The sequence below is a fragment of the Lycium barbarum genome, chromosome 4 (genome assembly GCF_019175385.1).
Source record: "Lycium barbarum isolate Lr01 chromosome 4, ASM1917538v2, whole genome shotgun sequence".
In the NCBI taxonomy this organism is placed as follows: domain Eukaryota; kingdom Viridiplantae; phylum Streptophyta; class Magnoliopsida; order Solanales; family Solanaceae; genus Lycium; species Lycium barbarum.
Window position 1 is genome coordinate 53,013,551 of NC_083340.1, and position 11,767 is coordinate 53,025,317.

An 11,767-nucleotide genomic window follows, 5' to 3' on the forward strand; every position below is an offset into this window, starting at 1 on the left:
AGAAAGAGTAATGTAGGCCTCATTGGAATCTCAAGTGAAATACTAACCCTCTTCCCTCCTAAGTAATACTACGCAAGTGCCAATTCCCAACAAACGTATCAGCACAATCTTGTAAACCCATTTAAACAATTGTACTATCAACCAGTGTCCATTTCTATGATAATGGCATCCTGTTGGGGAGACGCAATTGAGACGAATAGTAAAAATTCTCCGAAACTGTTAGCATTCCAATCAACACATCATCTTGTTACCTATATTACATATGCCTGTGTATATTAGGTTAATAATTGTACTCTCTGTTTTAAAAAGAAAGGAAGTATATGAGTATAATTAATCACTTACTGCAGTTCCAATTTTATTTAAAATATATGAAGATATATGATTAATCCATAGAATTAAGCTTGGTGTACCTGCAATACATCGATTAGCAATCCTTTCGGAAAATGGTTATATTTTTGTAATACGAATCTTCCTCTACTTCTTCCCAGCATCTCATTTTTGTAATTCTTTTCTTCTGGAAGTAAATGCAATCAATGTATGCTATAAATGAACAACCAACATGTTACGACCCAACCAGAGGGCCGTGATGGGCAGCCGGAGCTGACCTACCGAGTACCTCAAAATGCACATTTGATAATCATATCTAAGTGGGCCATAAAGCTAACTCATAAATATCCTAACTGGAAGGGACACATGCCCAAAAAAAACTGCATATATAAACGTACATCATCAATTGTTCCCATATATAAGCCGACAAGGCTATCAAAGGATGTAACAAAAAATATAGATCGGGAAGGTCATAGGATATCTAGTTGTACACATCTATCTACGAGTCTCTACATGGAGTACATAACATAATAAAGACGGGATACGACCCCCCCCCCCTCCCCCCCCCCCCCCCGATGCCCATATATATATACAAAAGAATCATACCACGCTGAACTGCAACTCCGGAACAAGTGGAGAGCTCCTCTACCAACGCTGAGATGACAGCTTAAGAATCAGTACCGTCTCTCTGTCTACCTGCGAGCATGAACGCAGCGTCCATAAACAAAATGACATCAGTACGGACAAAGTACTGAGTATGTAAGGCATGAGAGTTACATAAGGGAAACATAAGAAATTACAAGGTAAGTGAATGCAACCTGTATGTCTGAACTGCCTTTGTGGGCCAATAATGAACATAAATATTGGGCATCTGAATTGTCTCTGAGGCTAATGATATGCGTAAACACTGTGCATGCATACATGAGGTCATACATATATCTATGCGTATATAACGCCTGTCCAGCCTCTGTGGCATCCCATCGTATCATATTGTATCGTATCGGCTTCTGTGGGCATCATCATCATCATCGTATTATGATATTACCATCAGATCAGGTGATAGTGCGTATATAATGCCGTCACCTTACCCATACATATGCGCACATAGCGCCTGAGGAGTCACAGGTCTGTATATCACTACAAGAAATCTGCCTTATTGTGGCGACGAAAGTCGCCACAAAATCCCCAGAAGTCGCCACGAAAACCCTATAGCAGCGACTTTCCTCCGTTGGTAGTAGTTCCATAACTAAAGGTTTTTTGTGACGACAATAGGTAGTCGCCACAATAAGCAGATATTTGTAGCGACATATATTGCCACAAAAGGTAAGCAAGCATGTCACAAAAAATATTCTACAACACAGATATTGGCTTGGTCGCCACTGAATAAAAGCTTTAGTGGCGACTCTGTCGCCACAATAACAAATGAACTATCGGCAGCAACTTTTATCTCGCTACTAAAAAGTGATATTTTGTAGCGACTTTGGTCGCCACAAAACTCAATAGACTATCAATGGCAAGTTTTTCCTCGCTACTAAATATTACTACTAGTAGCGACTCTTGTCGTCACAAACTCAATATACTATCAGTGGCAGATTTAATCTTGCTACTAAAAAGTTACTTTTAGGAGCGAGGACAGTCGCCACAAAAACTACTAACATTTGTGGCAACATTTATCTTGCTGCTGTAAAACAACTTTTAGCAACAATAAAAATAGCTACAAAAACAATTAAATCATGAAGATTTACTATAGACAATTGAATTGTCTAAAATTAATAAACTGCTACTAAAAGTATTCAATAACAAATAACAAACAACAAAAGCATTCTCAAGCCGAATATTATAAATAAATACCTACTAAATAGTCCTTTAACCATACACAACCCAATACTTTATCATAGTGCCATTGTATGCATTTACATATTAACAAAAGGAATAAAACATGAAGTGTATCCAGTCTTCATACTCCTCCTTGTTTCGACACCTTTGACAAAAAACAAGAAAATATTAGATGTCTACAAACGCCTCCTTCTTCGATGCCTTTGACAAAAATAAAACACAAGGTGTCTTCAAACTCCTCCTTGATCGTCTCTATTTGTGATAGTTTAAGAACCTTGTCCCTGCTATTAAGAGAAATAAGAAAACAAAAGATCACAATATAGTCATCTTGATTGGTAAGAACCATATTGACTTGTGAAAGAAAAAGTATCCTATTCAAGAAATGAAATTCTAGATAAAGAGAAGTTATGTTGTTCAAGAATTGAAATTGGAATAACCACAATATATATAACACAAGTTAACCAGATTTTATATTCAACTAATATAACACAGTTATAACTAGTAGTTTAATAAGCATATTTTTTATATATAAAAAAGGAAAGTTTAAGAAGCATATAACTGAAAGTTCATTCCACTCGAACCATGTCTTGACACATTAAATAAAGTTATACTTTCATATATCACACTCTTAACATTGTAAAACTTTTATAACATATGATTATATTCCATGAGCTTTACACGGATAATAATCTTATCAAAGAAAGAAGTTAGCATAAATATGTCTCACTCACAAATATACATATTTCATCGCGGGACAAGCAAATCTATCATGTTTCAAAAACTATTGAACATAATGCAGTCATCATTATTCTGAACTATGAGAATGGACCTAAATTAGCATTAAGAGTACTGGAAAATTCTCACCCAATAACATAGTGATTCATTATTCTGCACTATGAGAATGGACCTAAATTAGCATTAAGAGTACTGGAAAATTACAACAAATCAACCAATAACATTGTGATCCAACAGGGTTTGAGAGAGAGTTCAAAATTATAATTTTCCTTTATAAGTAACAACTCTTAGATGAATAATCTTAATAATTTCATATTGTTTCAAGAACTGCTAATTGAAATCATAATTAAATTACAATAAAGAACAAACCTGGACCACTATTTTCAATCTCTGGAGTGGGATGTGCACTTTCTGCAAAAATCCGAGATGACCGTGACTTGATAGAAAGCTATTTCTGTGGTCACTCCATATCACTGTCCTCTATGTCAATATTCTCTTCTTCGCTTTCTTCATTCTCCGACATATCTATCTGGTTGTCATCAATGAAATCATCTTCCTGATTATGCACACTTTTCTGAGCCTATTCACTTGCATCATTATAATTAATGCTTTGTGGTTCAACATCACCCCTATGTAAAGACACCACGATATAAATTTCTTGATCATCAGTACGCAACATATTAAATTCAAATTCCTCTTGTTGATAAGCTTCTCCATTCAATAACACTTCATCTTCAACCTCTATACAGCTATCATCTTTTCAGGCATATTATAAAGGTCGCGAAGATTTGTTTTTACAATGACAAGTCACTCTTTGTCAATCATATCATTCAAGTAGAAGACTTGTTCAGACTGAGATGCCAATACAAATGGTTCATCTGTACGCAAGGCACAACGAGTGTTCACACTTGTGAAACCGTATTTGTCAATCTTATATCCTTTTCCTAAGTGAGCCACATCCCACCAATGACACCTGAAGAGGTAAACTTTCCTATTTTCCCTATAAGACAACTCGTAAATGTCCTCTACTATGACATAATACTCCTTTTTAGAGTCTGAATCATATCCTCTCACGAGAATTCCACAATTTTGCGTTTTCCTTCTCGACTCAAGCTCTTTTGTTTGGAATCTAAATCCATTCACCATCAATGCAGAGTAACGATGCACCACTGGTCCTGGACCAACTGCTAAGCTTAAAAGGTCATCACTTAAATGTCCTTGTGCTGATAGTTGAAGGATCTACAAATAAAAACAACCAACTCATAAGAAATAATATCATGGGATAAACACACTTATAATTCAATGTTATTTTATTAGACACCTACACGTGCACAAAACCAATCGGGTAAATCATCAGTATGCCTTTCATTTCCCATTGAACTTTGTCTTTCAATCTCTCTTTTGTGCTCCCTGCATTTTTGTAATAAAGGTAGTTAAACCAATGTAATTGAACCATTTAACTTTGAAACGTATTCCAGAAAAACTGCATAAATAACATGGTCCATATGCAAACATGCTGCAGAAATAGAACCCGTTATATCATGTCATCTTCAAATTTCATTTGACGTAGACTAGAAAAGAAATATACTCCAGAAACTTGCAATCACTAACTCCATAAAGTTGGTCAAAAAACAAAAAAGCTACAGGAACGGATAGTTTTAGGTTGATGGAGAATTTGATTCAGATTGATGGAAAGCAACCATCTTCAGTTGCTCCAGTGGATGCAACTATTGTTACTGTTGCAGCATCTATTCAAAAGGAACATGTCTCAAGGAAACAAACAATTGGTGAGACCAATGCAAGTGAGCAACAGCAGTTGGTCGAAACACCTGTAGCTATAACTTGTCTAGAGGTTGCTAATATGGCTAAAGGAAATCAGCTTGTTGAGGCACCTCTGGTGCAAGAAGGTACAACACCTACAATCACAATTGATACAGAAGTACTTAAAGGTGTGAAGCAGTTGTTAAACATTAATGCGACTATCTTTACACCTGGAATGAAAAAACAAACACCTTCTAAGAATTTGCAGCTGGTGGAGTCTTCTGATAATAGGCAAATTGAGGAGTTTGTTACTGTGAATAAGGCTTGCCAAGATGTGCCTTCTACCACTTTTATTAATGATAATGACAGTAGTGGGGATAGGATTTTGTGGAGTGATCAGGTGGAGGAGGATATAGAAGAAGGTGAAATTTCAGTAGCTAAATCAGCTGAGCAAGAGCAGTCACCAGATTCTATTTCATCCTCACAAGAAGTTTATGCAATGTTTGACAATGCTTCAGATGATGATGATGCTGTTAACAAAGGGAAAATAGCACTGCCAGTCAAAAATTCAGCAGCTGATACTCATTTAGCTGTTGATGCTGCAGACATGATCCAAGAGGGACATAAGGTGCAAAAAGATGAAGTTCATCATGAAGGCAAAGCACAGATGACTCCATGTGCTAGTATTCACATGACAATGAAAAATCAGATGATGTGGTGTCAGGTTCTGTAAGCAGTAGTATTAAAACTCCTGTGCAAAAGCAGAAAGAGCCAGCTCTGAAGGAGGTAAACAGTAGTGCACATTAGAAGAAACACAAGGGCATGTCAAGTTCTAAGCAGAAACAGGTTATGCAACATGAACTTACAACTAGTGCAAAGGTTCAGTGCCAAGAATTGGTCTCTCAACAACAAAATAGTACATGCAATGCAGGAGAAAACCAGAGGAAAATAGTGCAACATGACCCTAAAAACAAGTCTCAAGGAAATTTGCAAATAACAGTACCATTGGGTGAAGAGGCTAGAGTTGATATGGATGAGGAATCTACTGCACAAAATTTCTCATTATTTTAGTATTATCATTTGTAATATCATCACAAAGTGTGTTATAAACTCTGTGATGATCATAGCGTATTTGGTCATTTCAAGTTCTTATTTTTTACATTCTTGCTAGAAGTAGAGGTTTTTTTCTTTGCCTCAATAGGATTAGTAAGGTAAGGCCTAGCCCCCCTTGTACTTTTTCCGTTGTGGTTTGCTTTTTAGAAAATAAATAAAATAGCCGTAGGCACCAAAAATGCCTAGTGGGATTTGCCAAAAAAAAAAAAAAAGTTTAGACAGGTACTTTTTATTATGCAAGACAACTTTTTTGAAGATTTATGCAAGACTACTTTATTAGCTTAATTTGAACCTATTAATAATACTCAAAAATCAATAATTAAAAACAAACAAATCTACACACCATAGCAATAGCAAAAGAAGAGAAACAAACAAAGAAGGAAAAGGAAAACAAGGTAGATAGTGCTCTCCTTGTTTCACCTAGATTGGAAAATAAAGTCCAACATTTACTACAATTCTAAAACTGATAACTGGTTGAGTAAATGAAACCACAAGTTGAAAATGAAACAGTGTAAGAGTACAAAGGTGTCGTTTGGCCATTATAATTATTCACTTTTTTACAGAATTTTTTTTCACTTTTTTTACTTTTGGGCGTTTGGCCATAAATATTCCGAATACAACTTGAAGTTGTATTCCGGAATACCAAATATTCAAAAAACTTGTTTTTTTTAAAAAAAAATCACTTTTTTCACTTTTTTACAACTACATTTCATCAAAAACTACAATTTCAAAAACTATGGCCAAACACAACTCCAACTCCAACTTCAAAAATTCCAAAAAAAAGTGAATTTGTTTTTGGTATTTATGGCCAAACGGCACCAAAATATCCAGCCATAAAAGCAAGCAGCTTGTGTTCAACTTTAAAATATGAACTAAATTCGCCTTTTTGTTTACCTTTCACTAGAGTGGTGAATTAAAATTGCTTGGTCTTCAACATTACTCTATTCATTTTCTACAATAAGTAAAGAACTCAAGATCATAAAGATATTCACACGACTGTCCAATCTCAATACAAGTACTTATGGCAAGAGTTCTAGGGAAGTCAAAACAAAAAAGCAAACTTGAGCCATTTGGGAAAGCAAACTCCAGAAAATAAGGGCCTGCATATACATACATCTTCTATAAAAATAAAAATAAAGAATCAATATCCATAAGCTGCACGAAATTTGAAAATCATCCTTTCACATCAAACACAGCAGAAATATGAAATCCAAAAAGGGAATTGTATTCAACTGACTCCACAAAAGAAATCAAGTTATTAGAGCATTTTTTACCCAACATAAACATAAGCAGAATTACAATAGAAATATCAAAACCTTACAAAATTCCTATGAAGGACAAAGTAGAGAAACATGAAAATTAAATAATTGGTCTAATGAGATCACATAAGAAACACCAAGAGCATAGCAAATAACGAACCTTTACAACAAATCATAAGAATTCCGTGTTGCTCCAACCAACCTTAAATTAAAGTCAAACTCATATATCTGACCTCGAATCTACCCACTCCCCCCCCCCCCCCCCCCCCACACACAAAACCCACACACCCCCATTTATCAACTTCAAATCTCTTTCACCATATAACACATATCACACACAAATACATATCCCATAAAAGCAACAATCCTGCCAAAGAACTAATCTCAAATCTTTTCAAGAATCCAAAATTCTCAATCAAAATTCAAAATGTTACTCATCTGGGTACATCTAGACTACCAAACAAAAACCCATATGATAGAATCAAAAAAAAAATCATGAACCCATTATTGAATGATGCAAGATGTGCAACGAAAGAGAGGTACTTTACAAGGAAAGAGAGTAACATTTAAAATATTAGTGATCTGGTGACCTTATATCTCAACCATCAAACTCACTAAATAAAACCAAACATTAAAATAAATCAAAGTTCAGTACTTTACATCATCTTAATAACTTTATTCTTAACTACATATAATCTCATAATAACTTTTCAAACCATGAATACCTAAATCCCAAAACCCAAACCCCACAAATGGCCACCCAAATACGCCTTTTTCAACCTCTTCAATTTCTCCCACTTCAACTCAAACAAATAACATATTTCAAACAAAAAAAAACCATAAATCCAGCTGTCTCCAAGCTTAACCCGTAGAAGCTTTTGTCACCGCAAAGCAAGGAAAAAAAGAAAAGCAAAGCGATAAACCATAGAAATAACACAATGATTTAAGAAATAAAGAAAGAAACTAACCAAATATAGTGTGTAGAGAGAAGCAAAAGCAGGTTCAAGACATGATTTCTTCAACGGAAATGTCAACTTAGAAAGAAATCGTTGTTGGCTTTTTGAATTTTGCATATGGATTATGGTTATATTGAGGGAAGAGTAGAGAGGAAAATGGATGAAAATCGACCCAAATAAAGGTTCTGTTTGTTTTTTTTTCCTATTATTGTTTTTACTGTCTGGTGACTTTTCATTTTTTTTTTTAATTGAACTTTTAGTGGCGACCTAGTCGTCACAATAACCTATTAGTGGCAACATAGTATAAGTCGCCCCAAAAACTTTTGGAGCCAAACTTTTCTTTAGCGGGAACGTGAATTTTAGTCCTATTTTGGTACATATTTGTGGCGATCTATTCAAGGTCGCTACTAAAAGCATATATTCAGTGGCGACTTTAAAGGTCGCTGCAAATGCTCTATGTGTTTGTGGCAACTTTATATAGTCGCTACAAAATCCCTACTATCTGTGGCAACAAATAAAGTCGCCACTGAGCACCGCAACTAAAAACCATATTTCTTGTAGTGTATGCATATGTATATATATAAATACAATGTAATGCAATGCAAGACATGATAAGAGTACAAGTGACTCTAAAGATTATATTAAATCTGAAGGAAGACTTTCTGAAGATACATTGTGGAGCATGAATCAAATGAGTCATCCCTAACTCTAAGAGTAGAACCATTATGGATTAACATTACATGTGCATTCGGTTCATAAGGATCATGCTAAAAGAAAGAAAAGGATAGCCTTAACATACCTCGCCGTCTCCTTACTACTCCACACCTATCCTCCTAAATTTGCAAATTTACATTTAAGATGATTCATATTAAGGTTAGGTCGTTGAAACGCTTATAAGATCAAATTCGACTATTAGGTAAGCTAACGAAATTTGGGCACCATTTCCCCTATATCACTTACTTCCACCAAATTTCAAAATAGCTCCCAAACATCATTAACAACATTAACAATACCATAGCAAAGATTTTATATTCAAACTAAACTCAAATCCATCCAAAAATTCCTTACAAATTCAATCCATATTTAACAACTTCAACATAACATCGTATAACCTTTCTACCGTGATTCTCTTCATCTTTAAGGCTTGCTAAACCCTCAACTCAACTCAACATAAGAAAGAAGATGAAGAACATACCTTAGATTTAAAGAACTTCAACTTACACAACTTGTTTCAAGACCCAACTCTCCACAACTCCAAGTAGAGCCAAGAACAATCACTATCTAGGAATTAGTTATGGATTTAGTGCTTGATCTTCTCTTGATTTGATTTGGGATGTTTATGGATGTTTGAGAGAGATTAGAAGGTCATTAGGGATTTATTTTGGTGAATAAATGAGGCCCAAGTCATGGGAAAGCCTATTTATAGGCCAGAAAATAAATGTCCAACAATTTTCAATTTTCTGGAAATTTCGAGCAAAGTACGGACCGTACTTTCAGCCCGTACTTGGGATTGTAAAAATCCAACTTTCTGGAAAATTCTGGTAAAATGTACGGGACATACTTCAAAGTACGGGCCATACTTCATCCGGTACTTCTCAGAATTCTGATCTGTCAGTTGCATTGAAAAGAAGACTCGCTGAACTTGAATTTACATAGGTTATGCATTCCATAATTCCTCATATTCTAGAAGATATACCTCTCTCAATTTGGACCAAAAATTTTTGTCCAAAATTCTGCAAAGTTTTCCTAAAGTTTCGACAAACTTAATTCCTTCGATTCGCTTAATCCCGAAACTTTTAGACACTTGCTTACCACTTGTTAAAGGTATTCCTTAATCTTATAAGGGTTTTATGACCTCTCCGAGCTTATGTTAGTTTACTTACAATGCAAACAACGCGAAATTTGTTGAGGTGTAACACAAAAATACCAAAGATTTCATGGTTGAAAAAAAATAGTATAAATAACAATCATAAATAATTATACCTTGCATCTTTAGGGTGTGGAAGACACAGTAGACAACGTGATGAACCAAATCTTGAATTGTGGCCCCAGAACCATCAAGCTAAGATAAAATTGACTTTCTTCCGATAGAGTCCTCAGTGCTCCTAGAAATTTTCCTGTTACAACGCAAAAAGGACAAAGACTATATACGATAAAAATCGGATATATGTTGAATCGGTAAGACCGGAGACCGAGGGAAGAAAGGGATAAGCATGTGTACGAAGGCTTTCTTTCTGAACCGAAGGAGTGCTTGAACCGAGGTAAAGGAAGGGCATCATTTGGCTCGGCTTCTCCAAAGCCGAGTTGGTCGTCGCCGTTGGTCCGTTTGATCGTGGTCGTTGGTCCGGGAGATCCGTTACGCGATTGCCACGCGTTGATACCGTCCTGCCATGTTTAACTGCAAATCGTATGGGTGTCAGACCGTACGGCCAACCTAATCCAACCTAACCCATTTCAGAGTTTTTCTTTATTTTTTAGGGCCCCTTGTTGTATGAAGCCCATGGGGAAATACTATAAATAGGGGTCATTGCCCCACTTTTGAGAGGTTGGCTTCCTCATATCAAGAACATTTTGTACTAGAAAATATATACAAATCTCTCTCTCAATATCGGATTTTGGTCCGGATTCATTGTGTTCATCTCTTAGATTTGTTCAATTAAGTAATACACATATATTAATAGGTACATAGATCTATAGCGAATCTCTGATCATTATTACTCTCTTCATATCATATCCATACATACCCTTTTCCACCAAATTGATTGAGGCTTAACCACATGTCCTATACCTACTCACAAATTTAATTGATTATCCAAATTTGGGGTAAACAGTTTGGCGCCCACCGTGGGGCTAGGATACTAGTGATCCTTGATCTTGATCTCTATCTTACCCATCAAAATCAAAAACATCTTCTGTTCGTCTCTGAAAAAACGGACCAAATGGCTAACAGTGGGCAATCTGGTCACGTCAACAACAACGAGATCGTGATCCAAAATGACGGCAGCGGGCCACGAGGATTACCAAACCCCGCTGACCCTAACCCCGTTAATTCGAGGGAGGGCCTCAACCGACAAAACATCGTGGACCAGGAGAATGCTGCCCAGCCGGCCACTGACCCTTTAAATACTCACAATTTTCAATTACTTTGTCCCGGACACAGGGCCGGAAAGAGTCGGATACCCCGAATGGTAATATTGACTTACGTTTAATTTTTGAAATGTTGCAGGAACAGAGAGCGGCGATTGCCGAACAGGGAATCGCCATAGCCTAGTTGCAAAACGGAAGAGATAAAACGACCCCGGAGAAGGCGAAGGGTGTTGCTGAACCCAAAAGAGATGAGGCACGTATGGTTGAAAGCAATGGGTCCGGAGCTGGTTCATCCACCGAGGTTCTGAGAATGCTCGAAACGTTGCCGAAGCGGGTAGACTCGACCGAAAAAGGGTGGAAACATACAACTCTCGGGTGGATCAAATCCCGAGGGCTCCGCCTATCTTGAAAGGGCCGAATTCAAAGAGGTACATCCAAAGGCCTTTGCCTCCGAGTGCGGCTTAGAAATTGATCCCGAATAGGTTCAAAATACCGGATATCCAAAAATATGACGGCACAACGGACCCTCACGAACACGTGACCTCATACGCCTGCGCTATAAAAGGCAATGATATGGAGGAAGATGAAATCGAATCCGTGTTGCTGAAAAAGTTCTGGGAAACTCTGTCAAAAGGAGCATTGACTTGGTGTGACCATCTGCCCGAGCATTCAATCACTTCTTTCGAAATGCTC

At 36.6% G+C, this 11,767-nt stretch overlaps 1 protein-coding gene across 1 annotated transcript; it reads right to left on the reverse strand.

Annotated features, from left to right (window-relative positions):
* Nucleotides 1–2,138: 2,138 nt before the first annotated feature.
* LOC132636023 (uncharacterized) lies at nucleotides 2,139–5,078 on the reverse strand. Its single transcript, XM_060352671.1, has 4 exons — nucleotides 4,911–5,078; nucleotides 4,224–4,308; nucleotides 3,268–4,137; nucleotides 2,139–2,447 (listed from the first exon to the last, which is right to left on the reverse strand). The coding sequence occupies exons 2-3, from the start codon at nucleotides 4,272–4,274 to the stop codon at nucleotides 3,706–3,708; spliced, it is 483 nt and encodes a 160-aa protein (XP_060208654.1). The 5' UTR covers nucleotides 4,275–4,308; nucleotides 4,911–5,078; the 3' UTR covers nucleotides 2,139–2,447; nucleotides 3,268–3,705.
* Nucleotides 5,079–11,767: the final 6,689 nt, after the last annotated feature.

What these genes read in the sequence shown, in the direction of transcription:
- LOC132636023 (XM_060352671.1), bottom strand. Translation starts at nt 4,274, where the DNA reads ATGGGAAATGAAAGGCATACTGATGATTTACCCGATTGGTTTTGTGCA. An exon ending in CCGATTGGTTTTGTGCACGT is followed by an intron (nt 4,138 to 4,223) that starts GTAGGTGTCTAA and finishes TTTTATTTGTAG; the next exon opens with ATCCTTCAACTATCAGCACA.